Raw genomic sequence first — 18,152 nt, 5'->3', positions numbered from 1 at the left:
TTATTGAGACCCCCAACCTCTGTCTTAGAGAAGGCTGAGTCTATTTGGATTGAGATAGAATAACAGAATCATACACTCTGAAGGTGAAACTATAGCTCAGTGGTCCTCTAGTCCAACACGAATCTAACACTCCAAAAGTGGATAATCAGTCCTTGCTTAAAGAATTCCCATTATCTTGTCAGAAAGCAGTCCATTAACCTTATGCATAGCTTTAATGGACAAACCAAAATTGTCTTTTAGTTTTTGTTCCTCATAATTCTATTCTCTTTAGACAAATAGAAACAATATGAGCAATATATACTCTGAATTTATTTGGTAGTGTCTTTAGGAAGGCAAAAGAAGCCCCAGGGAACAAACGACCCCTACGACTATCTGCCATAAGGTTTACCTTGATGGAAATAATATTGGGTTCTCCAAAAGGAGATGGAGGGGATATTCCCCCTTTTAGGTGTATGGGAACAGAGGATTCCAGGATTTCTTGGTGGAGCTAGAGATATTCTATGGCTTGGTGATAGATCACCAGTTTGGGGATCCTAGGCTATGAGATGCTCACTCAATAGTAAGAATTCATGGTTTCCTCACACATTAAAGAGGGTCCAAATTTTTTTCAGAGGTTCCATCTCCTCTCATCTTCAAGACTGACAACCAATAACACAGTCCTGAGCACTCTTATTATGGAGAACTTATCTCCCTGGCATGGGCCTGAATGGGCTAGTCCAATCGGTTGCATTCTCTCACTTCCTCTGTTCCTTATATACCTATACTTCCTGATCCACTTGGACCTTCTGATGCTTCTGGAATTTCTCATGCTAAAGACAAACTGCTGATGGCTAACAGGCACAACATCCTCTTCATGAGCTGTCATCCTTGGGGACTTTATTGAAACTTTCTTCCTTCAGACTCTGGATCACAAATGTGGATATTATCTTTTTTCCTAGTATATAGTGTTACACACACACACACACACACACACACACACAAAGACAAAAACAAATTGTGCAAAATTTGTAAAAGCAAGAAGAGAGCCCTAGGTCATGTGTGCCTACCTGGGATCACATCACTAAGAGAAGCAGTTACATATGAAAGTATGACCCCAGGTTCCTCAGACTCAACATTAGGATCAATATCCAGAGGAGGAAATAAGACCCTCAGGTGTTTTTCAGCCGGACAGATTATTCCCAGATCAATAGTGCCAGCATCTCTCTTCAGTAGGCTCTCTCTCTTAGAGTTGGTTAGGGGGCTGCTTCAGGAATGAAGAAGGGACAGCAGAATAGCCAGGATCTCCTCTTTCTTATTATTTACATATATACATATATATATATATATATATATATATATATTATTTGTTTTCCAATTATATAAAATAATAATTTCTACCTATCAGTTTTTGGTAAGGTTTTGAATTTTACACATTTTCCCCACTCTCCCTTCCTTCCCCCTTCCCTCCCCCCTTCCTCCCCTCCCACAGAAGGCAGTCTGATAATCTTTACATTGTTTCTATGCTACACATGGATCAAAATTGAATGTGTTGAGATTAAACTCATAGCCTTGAGGAAAAAATATAACATTAGAGATAGCAAAGTTATGTGGTACATATGACAACTTAAAAAAATTGAAGGTAATAGTCTTTGGTCTTTAAACTCCACAGTACTATCTCTGGATACAGATGGAATTCTCCATTGCAGATAGCCCCAAATTGCCTGTGATTATTGCACTGATGGAATGAGCAAGTCCATTAAGGTTAATCACCACCCCCATTTTGCTGTTGGGGTATACAGTGTGCTTCTGGTTCTGCTCATCTCACTCACCATCAGTTCAGGCAAGTCTTTCCATGCTTCTCTGAAATCCCATCCCTCCTGATTCCTTTCTTGTAATTGTATGAATGGATTCTTATTTCCTTTTTGGATGTTTAAAATAAATTTGCTTATTTCTGAATTTTGCAGTTTTCCCTAATTTTACCTACTTCTCCCCAACCCCCACAGAAGGCAGTCTGTTAGGTTTTACATTGTTTCCATGATATACTTTGAGCTAAATTGAATGTGTTCAGAGAGAAACCATTTCTTAAGGGAAAAAAAAAAATAAGAGAAAGCAAGATTATATAAAATACATTTTTTGAATTAAAGGTAGCCTTTCTTCAAACTCCACAATTCTTTCTCTGGATACACAGAAAGAACTCCATTGCAGATACCCCCAAATTGTCCCTGATTGTTGCACTGTTGAAATGAGCAAGTTCATTAAGGTTCATCATCAACCCCACATTGCTGCTAGATCGTACAATGTTCTGGTTCAGCTCATCTCGCTCAGCATCAATTCAGGCAAATCCCTCCAGGTTTCTCTGAATTCCCATCCCTGGTTTCTAATAGAATAATGTCTTATAACATACTTATACCATAATTTGCACAGCCATTCCCCAATTGATGAACATTCACTCAATTTCCAATTCTTTGCCACCACAAATAGACCTGCTATGAATATTTTAGTATAAGTCATCTTTTTACCTTTTCATGATCTCTTCAGGACAGGATCTCCTCTTCTGCCCCGTCTCATTCTACTTTCTTCTTCATAACATCCTATTCATGAACTGCCTTCCTTTGGTACTTTATTGGAACTTCTCTCTCCAGCCTCCAGATTACAGATGTGGATGTCAACTCTTTTCCTAGTTTATAGTGCTGTCCACATCAGCTGTAAAATGGATGCTATCTTTTTTCCTAGTTCATAATGTTGTAGACATCAATCATGTAGGGTTTGTAATTGCAAGCAGAGAGCCCTCAGTCATGTTGCCTAGATGGGATCACATCAATAAAGAGGCAGCCATAGGTGAAAAATAACCCCAGGCTGATCAGGCTTCATATCTGAGTATCTCTCATCTTCCCTGCCTAAGGATCAATATTCAGAAGAGGAAATAGGACCCTCGTTTGGTTTTTTTAGCTAGTAAGCTACTTCCCAGATCATTGCTGCAAGTATCTCTCTCTCCAATAGGGTTTCTCTCCTAGGGTTGGCTAGGTGCTGCTTTTGTAGTGAAGAAGGGCCAAGATCTCATCTGCCCTGTCTCATTCTACTTTTCTTTCCTCCTTCCTCTTCTTCTTCTGTTCCCTTGGTCCCTTTACCTAGATTCTGAGAAAAGAGACTATAAAAATAAACCATTTAGTCTTCAGACCACTTCTCCTGCCTCTACAAAGTCTTCTCTACATAGGCCCTTCTTGAACAGGCAGTGGTTCCATATAATGACCTCACTCTGACCCAGACCTGCGAGGTCATTGGAAGGATGTTATCATGAAACTCTGAAAGCCTTGCTGTATTTACTTGGGGATGCAATTCTGTGGAGAAGGTCTTGAACCCAGAAGGATTCTGGGTCAATGTATATTCATATGAATAGGTGTGTGCACATGTATATACCTCACAGTGAATCCTCATGCATGTGTAGACATACATATATATTGTGCATGTACAAATAGAGACAGGAATCTAAACATGGCAGCATTTATATGTGTAAATATGATATATGCATGCCTTCAATGAAATTATTTTTCTCACAAAAAGGTATGTATGCATTTCAAAATAATGTATACATTATTTGACTCCTTCAAGTGCCCTTTGAAAAACTTCTGATTTCTGCTAAAAATTCAGCATTATTCATCACAATCATAAAATAAGAAGAAATCAAATTTTGTATAACTAGTCATTCCTCACAGAGAGGAAACAGCTGGAGCCAGGAAGACATGAGTTCAAATCCAACTTCAGACATGGACTGGCTATGCGATTTTCCCAGGCAAGTCACTTAACTGCCACTACCTCAGCAGCTTCCCCAGTTGAAAAATGGGAGTTATAGAAGCACATATCTCCTAGGGAGAAGGATCAAAAGAGATATCTGCAAAGCTCTGACACCAAGGACTAGCACAGAGTAGGAGCAACCCCGAATCTAGTTATTATTATAGTCATTGCTAGCATGATCATTACATGCAAAATATCCTTGAATATGACACAATATAGACATTGTGCATGAGTGAGTCACTGAAACTCCAGGAGCTCTCTGTAATAGAAGAATCTGGGACTAAGGAGTTGATTATACATTAATATCCCAGCAATCCAGTGATATCTTCTTCTTAGCCTTGTTACTACCTCAGGAGAGCTCTTCCCACACCATAATGACCTTCCACAATCCCATGCCAATGCTCAGATTCTGTGAGATTTGTTCCACCCTTGGTATAAAACTGAGGAGTGTGGAATGACAGAAACAGACACTAGAAAGACAGACAGAAACTAGAGAAAGGAGTTCCATGACATGCAAGAGAATTTGATTGAAGGAGTAACCCTAAACCTAACCCTAACCCTAAGCTGATCCACGCCGACCCTAACCCTAACCCTGAATCCTAACCATAAACCCTAACCCTAAACCCTAATTTCCGATCCGACCCAACCCCAACCTGGATCCATTGAAGAATGAGTTTTTTATCTTACAAATTTGATGCGATTTTCTATATAGTTTAGAAATGAGAATTTTATCAGAACTACAAAGTGTAAAAATTGTTTCCCCGATATTTTCCTTCTTACTTTGACAGAATTGGTATTATTACTATAAAAACATTTTAAATTTAATAGTCAAAATCATCCATTTTGCAATTTATAATGTACTCTTTCTTCCTTGATCACAAATTTCTCCCCTTTACATAAACTGAGAGATGGAGTGATTCCTGACCTGTTAATTGGCCAATATAGTAAATGCCTTTATGTCTAAATCTTGAACTCATTTTGAAATTATGATGGTATAGGGTGTGAGATGTGGGTCTCTACCTATTTTGTGCCACACTATTTTCCAGTTTTCACAACAATTTTGTCAGATAGTTCTTCTTCCAGATGTTGTCTTTTGCTTTGTCACACTAGATTATTTGAGTCATTTACTACTGCGGGTTTTTTTTAAAATTGATCCTCATCCATTGATCCATCACTATTTCTTGACCATAACCAGGCAATTCTGATGACTACTATTTATAGTACACCTTTTGATTGGTAGAACTAGGTTACCTTCCTTTGCATTTTTTCCATCATTTTTTCCCATCACTTCCCTTCTAATCCTTCAACTTTTGTTGCTCCAAATGAATTTCATTTCTATTTTTTCTAGCTTAGTTAACTTGTTATTTTGTAGTTTCATTGATACAGGACTAAATAAGTACTTTAATTTGGGTAGAATTGTCTTTAGCTCAATCAAACCATGAGTAATTGTCATTTTCCCAATTCTTTAGATCTAACATTACTTATGTGAGCGGGCTTTGGTATACAGCAAAGTAGTACAACATAAAATAAGGCAAATTAAATCATCAGCTTTTCCATAGATGAACAAGAAGGCCCAAAAACAAGAGATAGAAAGAGAAATTTGATTTAAAGTTACTACAGACAACAACTGACACTCAAATCAAAGCTGGAAACTAAATGAATTCCTATCTCAGTCCAGGAACTCAGAACTGACCAAAAACCTGGAAGCTGAGAATAGAATACAAACAGTACAGACCAAAGAGACTGGAAATGCTTTGTCCATGGTACTAAACAGTTTACACTTTCAATATTTTCATTTCTCTTACCTTTTCACTCTTTGCACTTTGGATTTTTAATTCCTATATATTTTACCCATTGGGGGCAGTTTTGTACCGAGCAAGGAAAAAGATTCAAAAACTTAAGACACTTTATCAATGTGCACTGGAATAAGATGTCGAGGAAGTTTCCACCTCAACTCTGTGAATGAACCAGCATGAAATGATCTAGCCAACTAAGGTCAAAGGGGAGCCAGAGGAGATAACAGGTCAATTCCTTTGAAGACAGAATCTGTAAGTAGGAAAACAGTGAGAGAATCCAGTAGCAACCTACTGAAACTCAACTAAAAGAATCAAATTTAAATCAGGGACTTGCAAAGGAGTGAGCAGACCTCTGTCTGAATCACTCCACTTGGGAAATGCTGACAACATGAAGAACCCCAGAATGAGTTTTGAAAATAGAAGAATAGGAAAAGTCAATGAAATCTTACTACCACATTTCTTAATAAAGGGACAAATGCAGAACTTATAGTTTACAATATTATCCATTTCTGGAGATTGTAAAAGATGTCCATTTCACTTGTTTGTGTCTTGTCTGCCTACCACCTTGACCAAAATTAGAAAAACAGAGACTTTCTTGGGTTAAATGACTTGCCCAAAGTCACACAGCTGGAAAATTATTAAAGTTCTGAAGTCAAATTTGAACTCAGGTCCTCCTGACTCCAGGGCTGGGGCTCTATCTAGTGAGCCACCTAGCCGCCCCAAGAGACTTCATCTTGTTAAATTCTTTCAAACTCCCTAGAAAAGGTTTCATTCCCTTGGTAACTTTTAGCTTTAGGTGAACAGGCCAAAGGAAAAAATCACTTTGCTTGTACCATTAGCCCAAACACTGTTCTTCAAGAATCAATAAAGCCTGTTTTGACTTTCCAAAATTATTAAGGATCATGAAAGGGAAGCTTTTCAGTAGGAAATTGCAAAGGCCCTTACCAACAAAGTAATGACTGCTTTTCTTTTTCCACATGTGTTCTGCTCTGCCTCAAGTGTATTGGAATTCATTTGTCAACACAATGATCATTGAGTCACAACAATCAGGGGACAGAATACAAGTCATATTGAAGAGAAAGTTCTTGATTGACATGTGCAGTGGTCTCAATGTAGGCCGAAAATGTACTCATAAGTGGCCTGTGGGAGATATAAAATTCCCCTGAATTTCCCTGAAATCATACTCCATTGTGCAAACTGGTTTCTTCTCTTATTCAAGTATTTACCTCCAGGTGCCATTATACTACCATTTTTTTTTCTTATTCTGAAGAGATTGTGTTTTTGAGAATGTCAAGCTGTCTTTTATCACAATGCTAGTTTGGGAAACTCAGGTCAAATTCATAACATTCCTCTCCAGTATGTACCCTCTGATGTGTAGTAAGATATGACTCCCTTGTAAAAGCCTTTCCACATTGATTGCATTCAAAAAGTTTCTCTCCAGTGTGGATCCACTGATGTGCAGTAAGATGTGACTTCCTCATAAAAATTTTCCACATTGATTACATTTAAGGAGATTCTCTCCAGAGTGGACTCTCTGATCTTTAATAAGAGTATATTTCATTGAAAAAGACTTTCCACATTGACTACATTCATAAGGTTGCTCTCCAGTGTGGATTCGCTGATGTTTCCTAAGAGCCTCCTTCAATGAAAAAGCCTTTCCACACTGATTGCATTCATAAGGTTTCTCTCCACTGTGGATTGTCTGATGTTTAATAAGAGCACACTTCCATGAAAAAGCCTTTGCACACTGATTACATTAATAAGGTTTCTCTCCAGTGTGGAACCTCTGATGTGCAGTAAGATATGACTTATTCGTAAAAGCCTCTCCACATTGATTAAATTTAAGGAGTTTCTCTCCAGTATGGACCCACTGATGTTTAATAAGAGTATCCTTCATTGCAAAAGCCTTTCCACAATTATTACATTCATAAGTTTTCTCTCCAGTGTGAATTCTCTGATGTTCAATAAGACGATACCTTTGGGCAAAAGCTTTTCCACGTTGATTACATTTATGACGTTTCTCTTCAGTGTGGATTCTCTTATATCTCCTAAGAGTGGACTTCAATGAAAAAGCCTTTCCACATTGATTACATTCATAAGGTTTCTCTCCAGTGTGGATCCTCTGATGTGCAGTAAGATGTAATTTGTCCATAAAAGCCTTTCCACATGGATTACATTTAAGGAGTTTCTCACCAGTATGGACCCTCTGATGTACAGTAAGATGTAACTTGTACATAAAAGCCTTTACACACTGATTACATTTAAGGAGTTTCTCTCCAGTGTAGACTTGCTGATGTTTAATAAGAGTATTCTTCATTGAAAAAGCCTTTCCACAATGATTACATTCATAAGGTTTCTCTCTACTGTGAATTCTCTGATGTTCAGTAAGATATGATTTCCCCATAAAAACCTTTCCAAATTGATTACATTCATAAGGTTTCTCTCCAGTGCGGATTGTCTGATGTTTAATAAGACTACACTTCTATGAAAAAGCCTTTCCACACTGATTACATTCATAAGATTTCTCTCCAGTGTGGATTCTCTGATGTTCAGTAAGATATGATTTCCGGATAAAACCCTTTCCACATTGATTACATTCATAAACTTTCTCTTCAGTATGAATTCTCTTACAACTCCCAAGATTGGACTTGTAAAAATTGGAAACCATAACACCACCTATGTATCACCTAAATAAAATGCCTTCTCAATAAGCATATGACTGTGATATAAACACTTAACTGATCAGATTTTCCAGAAGAATATGGACAGAGGTCCACAATACTACAGAGGAAGCAGCAACAACAAAAAAGAAATATTCCAAAGAGAAAAAAGAACCAGAAAGAAATAGGGCTATCTGATGTGACCCTGGAAATAGCTAAGAAAGAAAAGAAAAGGAAAGGGAAAGGAAAAATGGGAAAATATACTCAACTGGATGCAGAATTCCAGAGAAAAGAGAGGAAAGATAGAACCTTAAATGATAAATGCCAAAAAAAAAAAAAAAAACCAGAACACTAAACAATAGAATGGGAAAGACAAGAGATCTCTTCAAGAACAGTAGAGATAACATGAATGTCTGTAAAGTTCTGCTTAAGATTGTGCAAGGAGGTTTCAGCAATATGTGAACCAAGACTTACTGGAAGAACAGGTTGGTTTTCAAAATGATAGAAGTAGAGACCAAATTGTGAACATTTGTTGAATTAATGAGAAATCAAGGGAGTTCCAGATAGAAACTCTATTTTTGCTCTATAGGCCTGGACTATGTGCATCCCAATAATATGTGACAAATCCTCAAAGAAACTGCAGCAACAAATATTTTTACTTGTCTCCTGAACAAAGATGTATGAGGGCCATGAAGCAAGCAGTACTGAACTTTGAACAGCTGATTAGAAGTTAGAAAAGGAGTTTGACATGACTGCATCTTGTCACTTTATATGCCATACATGCAAAGTGCATCATGTAAACTGTCAGATTGTAGGAATCAAGGTCTTGAATTCAGGAAGCTGAGAGTAATATCAACATCTCAGAGGTGTAGATGGTACCACTCTAATGCCAGAAAGTGAAGGGGAAATTAAGGGGCCTCTGGATGAGGGTAAAAGAAGAAAGTGGAAAAACTGCTTTGAAGATTAATAATAAAAAAACTGAAATATTGGCAATTGGACTCATTACATTCTGACAAACAGAGGGAGAAGAATATGGAAGTAGTTTCAGATTTTATATCCTTGGGCTTAAAGATCTTTGTAGATGGTGAGTATAGCCATGAAATTAAGATACCAACTTCTCAGGAGAAAATTGTTCAGTGAAATGAACTGACTAAGAGGTGAATTCCTAGAGATCCTTTTCTCAGGCAGACTCTGGACTGGGAATCAGAAAACAAAACAGCCTGAAATTTGTGAATCATGACAAGCTGGCATTCTTTCCCTGAGCTGTGTGTCCCTGGGGTAAGTGAAGTATATGTTCTGGAAGAAGGTAGTAGATAATGAGCTGTCTCTCAGGATACTGACCTCATGACCAACAAGGGCTTCAGGCAAGATCACTTTACCATGTGGGTAGTTCTTTTAGAATACGGTTCTTTTTTTTTTTTTTAATAGCCCCTTTCCAATATCAATTCGAGATTTTTATCATTATTTCCTGATCAATTCCAATTTGTGTGCTCAAAAAGAAGTCTTTCCACTGGCATCTCGTTAAAGTGATTTTTTCCCTAAACCTAGAGATTAGCAAAATCCCAAAAAGCAGCTGTTCAAAGTTAGATTAAAAATAACTATGTAGATTTTTTTTTTTAGTTTTTGCAAAGCAAATGGGATTAAGTGGCTTGCCCAAGGCCACACAGCTAGGTAATTATTAAGTGTCTGAGACCAGATTTGAACCTACGTACTCCTGACTCCAGGGCCGGTGCTTTATCCACTGTGCCACCTAGCCACCCAGCTAAGTAGATTTTTAACATTTTTAACCAGCACACCCACTCTGACTCTGACTTACTTACCTTAAAAACCTTAACAAGATTCTAGAGAATGTACGAGCGCAAATTCTAATCAGGAAAGAAGAACATTACAATTAGTCATTTTTTTTTGCACCTATCACAGCTTTAAGGATGATAAAGAGCAAAGTCTATGTAGACAGGAATAGGGACTGGCCAAGAAGGAAACCCAGTGGCAGAGGTATCAGCAGCCATGGGAGTGTTGGGGGCACATTTCTATGACCAGGGATATGAAGACTTCTATGACTGAATAAGTAATACCAGAGCAAAAGGACATCTCAGATGACCCTTGAACCAGCACTGGGAGAAGGAATGGGGATGAGCTCACAATTCTGTCACCTATTATCTAACTACAGTCCTAGTATGGAAAAGAGGGGTTATGAGAAAGAGAGGGTGGTAGTTTTGTACTGAGCAAGGAAGAGGGTTCAAAAACTTCAACTCTTAGGGGTGGCTAGGTGGTACAGTGGGTAGAGCCCCGGCCCTGGAGTCAGGAGTACCTAAGTTCAGATCTGGGCTCAGACACTTAATAATTACCTAGCTGTGTGGCCTTGGGCAAGCCACTTAACCCCATTGCCTTGAAAAAAAAAACTTCAACTCTTTAGCAAGGGGAGCCAGAGGCACCAGCAGGTCAAAACCTTTAAAGACAGAATCTGTAAGTAGACAGTGAGAGAATCCAGTAACAACCTACTGAAACTCAACTAAAAGAATCAAATTTAGATCATGCTGAATTCAAACCATGAAACAAGTGAGTAGACCTCCCTGTGGATCACTCCAGTTGGGAAGTGCTGACAACAAGCAGATCCCCAGAATGTATTATGAATGCAAGAAGAATAGGAAAAGTCAATGACATCTTACTACCTACCACTTTTCTTAATAAAGAGAAAAATTCAGACCTTAACTGATAATATTAGCAATTTCTGGAGACTAAAAAAACAAGATTTCCATTTCACTTATTTGTCTTGTCTGCCTACCAACTTGACCAGAGTTAGAAAAACAGAGATTGTATCTTCTTTCTTTTTGACAAGGCAATGAAGTTAAGGGACTTGCCCAAAGTCACACAGCTAGGAAATTATTAAATGTCTCAAGTCAAATTTGAACTCAGGTGCTCCTGACTCCAGGGCCAGTGCTCTATCCAGTGAGCCACCTAGCTGCCCCAAGAGATTCCATCTTCTTAAATTCTTTCAAAGTCCCTAGAAAAGTTTTCATTTACTTGATAACTTTTAACTTTAGGTGAACAGGCGAAAAGCTTGTACCATTAGCCCAAACAATGTTCTCCAACAGTCAATGAAGTCTGCTTTGACTTTCCAAAATTATCAAGGATCACACAAGGGAAGCTTTTTAATAGGAAATTGCAAAAACCCTTACCAACAAAGTAGTGACTGCTTTTCTTTTTACACAAGTTTGTGCTCTGCATCAAGTGTATTGGAATCCCTTTGTCATCAACGTGATCATTGAGTCACAACAATCAGGGGACAGAATGCAAGTCATATTGAAGAGAAGGCTCTTGATTGTCACCTGCAGTGGTCTCATTGTAGGCTGAAAAGGTGCTCATAAGTGGCCTGTGAGAAGCATAAAATCCCCCCAATTTCCCTGATATCTTACTCCATTGTGTAAACTCTGGTTTCTTCTCTTATTCAAGTGTTTTCCTCCAGTTGCCATAATACTACTGGTTTTTTTCATTATTCTGAAGACATTGTGTTTTTGAGAACATCAAGTTGTCTTTTAACAGATGCTTGTTTAGGAAGCTCAGATCACATTCATAAGGTTTCTCTCCAGTGTGAATTCTCTGACTCTCCTTCCATGTAAAAGCCTTTTCACATTGATTGCATTCATAAGGTTTCTCTTCAGTGTGGATCCTTTGATGTGTAGTAAAATGTGAGTTGCATGTAAAAGCCTTTCCACATTGATGATATTTAAGGAGTTTCTCTCCGGTGTGAATTCCCTGATGATTAATAAGAGTATCTTTCAAAAAAAAAAGAGTATCCTTCATTGAAAAAGCCTTTCCACATTGATTAAAATCATGAGCCTTCTCTCCCCTTGACATTCTCTCATGTGTGATGCCTAATTCTCTCCACATGAATTCACAGGCACTGTCATTCATGATGCTTTGCTTGTGAGTTTCTTTCACAGATAGGCTTAGTTTTCCAATATTCTTCTCCATTTCAAGTCTGATCTCTTATTCTGAAAGAACTAAACCAAAAAAACAAAGATGCATAAGCACCTTATATACTCACATATGTTTATTTTCCCTTCCCAACACTGGCAGAACCTAAACTCATTTAGTATTTATCCCCGCCCCCAAAAAAGCCAAAATTTAATCTTACATGGAGAGAATCAGTTTAAAATGGCACTAACTTATATCCTAAGGATAGTTTACTTTATCAACAATTGGACAAATAAGCCCATTGGATCCCAACAACAAACATCCACTACACCTGTAACACAGGCATTCTCATGACATTTTCATGATATTCACTGTGGGGGTCCAGCCTCCCCAGGGTTCTCGGAACCTGACAGGTGGGATAGAGTCAGTGAAATGAGTTGAGTCCACAAGGGGGGCAAAGGCAGGAGCAGGTTGACTGACTGTCAGCTGCTTGGATTTATTTTTATAGTTTCAGAATCATGCATGTTTCAAGCAAGCAAGCTAAGATCATTTCCCTGGTTACAATTTTCATCAACAATCATATAGTTCATATGGTTACAAGTTTTAATCATGTGATTACAAGTTTAATTAATAATCATATAGTTAATTGATTTCCCATCCCCATTCGGACTACGATGACCTCAACCTGTCTGTTGCCTTATTTATTACATTGTATAATTGTTAATTCATTTAAAGTTATTAATTAAGCAATTCTTTTAATGGAAAGTTTTTAATATTTTTTGTGTAGGTAATGTTTTTCGATACACTTCCTTAACAGTCTGTAGTGAGGGTCTTTATGCTTGTCCACCCATCTGTTAACTCTTACAATAACCAATTTTTCTTCCTGGCCTAGTTCGTAGAAGCCACAGTTTCTGTGACTTTTTTATTCTTTCCCATGAAACTAAGGCTACTGGAGTTCACATATCAGTCACCTTTACTAACTCTTTTCTCACCATCTTTTTCATATATTCCTGTGTATGGTAAGGAGGGGGGGAACTATTAATTTCCCTGGAATTCTATCTAACCCATCTTACATCTGTTTTCCCTGTATATATTCTGGCATCTCCTTGGAATTCCCAGTGTTGGGTTTTCCAGAGATTTCATAATGTTGAAGCCTTTTGTATGCCTCAGAGAGAGGCAGTCCTGTTAAATTTGGACAGAGTTTACAATTTGTTTTATTCCAGGAATTTTTCTGAAATCTTTCCTTTATACTCATTTCAGTATTAGGGTGAGTATATATTGCAATCAACAATAAACCTATAAATATTGGTATGCATGAAATCCAGATATATATATATATATATATATATATATATATATACACATATATATATTGAAGAAGAAAATGTTGTTCCATCAGGCAGTGTGACTGCCTTGAGTCTTTTTTTTTTTTGTAAGGCAAAGGGGATTAAGTGGCTTGCCCAAGGCCACACAGCTAGGTAATTATTAAGTGTCTGAGACAGGATTTGAACCCAGGTACTCCTGACTCCAGGGCCTGTGCTTTATCCATTGTGCCACCTAGCCACCCCTGCCTTGAGTCTTCTTGCTGCGACTGTGTCAAACAGCTTAGAGACCCTGGCTCCCAACAATTCACAATATAGGCCATGAGCTTAGAGCCAGATGAATCTGGAGGAGAAAGTGGGACTGGTGACTTAGCATCATACCCCTCTCATTCAAATGCAATTCATGGGCTTGTCATGGCATCACCTCCCTGATCTCATGGACTTCTTTGAAAATAAAGGACAAGAACAAACATAATTCCTCATATAGAAAATGACTAATATGTAAATATCTTAAATACACATCTACATGTACAATGTTCACTAGATTGTTCATTGATGAGGGGAGGGAAATAGGGATGGAATGGGGAAGAAAATTATGTAACACAAATATGCATGTGGATGATAGTGGAAAAATGTTTATAACATCTAATTAAAAAGACAAAATAAAATAGAATTTTAAAAAACTGTACAGTTTTAAAGAACTATCTACCTTATCTCACATAAATCAAAAACATTCTTCTCCTTTTCAGCTCCTTATCACATGACAAGATTATTTTAATATTTGCTAAAGAAAATCCCTTTACATGGGAAAATTGTTGTCATTTTTTTGTCTTTACTTTTTTCTCTAAGAAGACATCAGGAAGGGGATGTCATGAAAAACAATGGAATTGGATTTGACTGAGAGGGTGCTATACCAAATCAGTAGCCTGACTTCCTCCTCTACAGCCATCTGGGACCAGTGGTCAAATATTAATCAAGAAGCCTTGAGATGGCACTGGATGTGAGACCAGCAGGGTTAAGTGACTTTCTCAGGGTCATACAACTACAAACTATCAAGCATCTGAGGCTGAATTTGAACTCCATTCCTCCTGTTTCTAGGGCAGGGACTCTAATTCATTTCTAAACTTCATTTCCTATGATTGACTATTCAGATTAAGGTATTAAATATGACATCTAAAGGTTATACTTTAATATCACTTGGGTGCATATTACTTAAGTAATTTAGACTTACTTAAGGAATTGGGTCTAAAATTAGCTGTATACATGTCTCAAGGAAAAGGTAAATCACTATGGTCAACTGTACCCCCTAAAAAGTAAATGGGGAGGGGTGGCTAGGTGGCACAGTGCACAGAGCACTGGCCCTGGAGTCAGGAGTACCTGAGTTCAAATCCGGACTCAAACACTTAATAATTACCCAACTTTGTGGTCTTGGGCAAACCACTTAACCCCACTGCCTTACAAAAACATAAAAAAAAGTAAATCAGGACCAGGTGTGGCTATGATGTTCGCACCATTTCACCAAAGTAAAAATATATTTCAAAAAGGATCCATAAATTCTACTTTTAATTAAACAACAGATTTGGAGCATTGGAAGAGACCTAAGAAAGCATTTTTTCCTAACACATACACAATAGAAATCCCAGCTTACAATAGTAGACTAAGCCCTCTTTCTTGCCCTTTGTCTTGAACTTCATACACTTGACTACCTCTTACTTTAGAATTTCATGGAAGTGTTCTTTTCTCAAATGAACGATACTAGGACTTTTATTATCTATTAAAAAGAAGTGAACATTTGATTACGAATGTAGGCCTAGGTAAATCATTAGAGACTATTGGATCAAAACTACCTCCTTCATTTTGAAGAAATTAAAATAGAAGTAGGTGAAGTGAATTGAGCAAGATCACACATCTAATAACTAACAGACTTGCCATTCAAAGGAAGAATTTTTTAGCTAAAATCCAAGACTTTCCAACATACAAGACTGCCTCAGTGGAATTCATGATTTTGCCAACGTACATCTACTCAAATATTGTAATGAATTTGACTTGCTCTTTTACCAAAATAAAAACAAAGGGGATAATCACCTCAAATAGCTGATTTGGGTGTTGTTGGGTTTTTGGTTTTTTCCCCAACATTTTTTTTCTCTTAACAGAATTGTCTACATGAAGACCTTCACTTTTAGTAGAGTAACAACTCATGGTTGCCACAAGCATTCACCCCCACAAATTTGGCTTTGGCCCCATTTTGCATGACAATTGATATTGGATTCCTTGGAGTCACTTCAAAGTAGAGTCATGCACCTCACTGATAACCCACTAGACTTATCTTCTGACATGGACTCCTGTCCCTGAAACTCCATCCCTCTAAAATCTCACAGAGACCTAAAGCAAAGGAAAGACAATTTTTAAAAAAGAGACAGTCATCCCAGATACAACCCTGTGTAGGAGGTTCTGGGCTCACCATTTTCATTGTGGTTCTCAGAATGAAAGGTCCTGAGGCCTCTCATTATCCAAGACCTATAACCATTTGATCTCCTCACTCATATGCAGCTAAGAAGGAAAATGAATCTAATTGTGCCAACAAACCGAGTTCATTTTTTGTATTCATATTTAATTCTGGGTCAGCAACCAATCAAAAGGGTTTTTTTAGGACAGCGTAAGCAAATGGAAAATCAAATTCCTGCACATGCTTCAAGTAGAATGTACTCAATATGTTCATAAGAAGTAGACTCAAAATTCCAACCCCTGGTACCGTCACCTAAATGCCTAATGGTTTTGATTACAACAGAGTGACATATTTCTGTTCTTTAGACTTTTCATATGAATGACTCAGAAAGGTTCCTACAAAGGACAAACTGAAAATATTATCGTTTGGTATATTTCCCAACTCCAGCCAATATATCACATTTAATTCTTGTGGAATCTAGAAGGGAAATTTCCTCCACTAGTTGCAGATTGCCAACTCTCCTGGATTCTGCTTCAAGTCACTAAGATTCTAAGCCACCAATCAGTGTCATGCAGCTGTTTTGTGTCAGAGGAAGGACTTGGTGTAAAGTTTTCTTCTTTAACAAGAAGGCCCTCTGCCATCTCACATGATTTCTCAGGGGAAAAAAATCCTTCATTGTGAAGAAATAGAAAATAAAAAACAAAAATTCTCTTAAGTGAAACTTTTCCTACTATTTCCAGTTGCTAAACAGTACTCTCCTATTTCTAATTATTTTGTATTAGTTTGTAAGTATGACATATCCTTCTCCAGAGAATTATAAGTACCTTGTACAGAGGAGTGCATTTATAAACATTTCTTTAAAAATGATGGATATTAACCTTAAAAAAAAAAGGGCGGCTAGGTGGTGTAGTGGATAAAGCACCAGCCTTGGAGTCAGGAGTACCTGGGTTTAAATCCGGTCTCAGACACTTAATAATTACCTAGCTGTGTGGCCTTGGGCAAGCCACTTAACCCCATTTGCCTTGCAAAAACCTAAAAAAAATGATGGATATCGTTTACCATCGTGGAGAGAGTCCCATTCCATCATCAATATCTATAACTTTGCTTTCAAGTACATTAATGATTGACTTAAGATCAATACTGAAAAATCACAAGATGTTATAAATGGAAAATTTGGAAAGTTCCTGGAGTTGGTCTCCCTCATGTTAAGAATAGTCAGAGCTGGATAGTATATCCAAGTCAGAAAGACAAAGAACAATGCAAAATACTAAGTGTATATTATTTAACTGGGGAATACATATGCATCAGTGAGTGGCTCAGTTCAAATTTTGCCTCTGCTGTTTTACTCAAGTCACTCATTTTTCTGGTGCCTTTGCTTACTTATACTTAAAATGTGAGATTTGGCCAAAACTATATCTGAGATTCTTTACAATTCTAGATTTCTGACCTTTTTCTTTGTAAACTGGATTAGGGAGTGAGTTCTTCATGAGGTTCAAAAAAGGAAAAATAGGAATTCTCATCCCTGATCACCTGTCCAGATTTCTTATACCAAACAAGAGAGTGTAAGTTGGCTTAATAAATGAATATCACATGGTGAGTGTAGAGGGGGGAAAATGTATGGTTTAAAATAAAACTCTTCCTACATATATATAGGAGTTGGAAGTTAATTTTCCATATGCATATTAAATTAGACCACAAAAAACAACCGGGCATTTTAAACATGCAAAGACGGGTTTTTTTAATCAATTGCTTAGAAACACTCAGCCTCATGTAAATCCTTCCAGGTTTCCCCAAATTCCCATCCCTCCTGGTTTCTAATAGAACAACAGTTTTCCATCACATACATACACCACAGTTTGTTAAGTCATTCCCCAATGGATGGGCATTCCCTCAGTTTCCATTGCTTTGCCACCACAGAGCTGCTATGAACATTTTTGTATAGGTGATGTTTACCCTTTTTCTTCATCTCTTCAGGGTATAGACCCAGTAATGGTATTGATAGATGAAAGGGTATGCACATTTTTGCTGCCTTTTGGGCATAATTCCAAATTGCTCTCCAGAAAGGTTGGATGAGTTCACAGCTCCACCAACAATGCATTAGTGTCCCAGATTTCCCACATCCCTTCCAACATTGATCATTGTCCTTTATGGTCATATTGGCCAGTCTGAGAGGTGTGAGGTGGTACCTCAGAGATGCTTTAATTTGCATTTCTCTAATAATTAGTGATTTAGAGCAATT

The 18,152-nt window shown here is 37.6% G+C and overlaps 1 protein-coding gene across 1 annotated transcript in view; it reads right to left on the bottom strand.

Moving 5' to 3' along the window:
- Window positions 1-1,460: 1,460 nt before the first annotated feature.
- The window catches only part of LOC141499679 (uncharacterized), an 84,436-nt gene continuing 67,744 nt past the window's right edge, over window positions 1,461-18,152 (bottom strand). Inside the window, 3 exon segments of the mRNA XM_074202327.1 lie at window positions 1,461-7,047; window positions 7,050-8,243; window positions 11,797-11,983. Coding sequence (XP_074058428.1) covers window positions 6,881-7,047; window positions 7,050-8,243; window positions 11,797-11,983 — 1,548 coding nt within the window. The 3' untranslated portion in view covers window positions 1,461-6,880.

This window comes from Macrotis lagotis, chromosome X (assembly GCF_037893015.1).
Source record: "Macrotis lagotis isolate mMagLag1 chromosome X, bilby.v1.9.chrom.fasta, whole genome shotgun sequence".
Taxonomy (NCBI): domain Eukaryota; kingdom Metazoa; phylum Chordata; class Mammalia; order Peramelemorphia; family Peramelidae; genus Macrotis; species Macrotis lagotis.
This window is presented reverse-complemented; position numbering and strand designations above follow the sequence as displayed.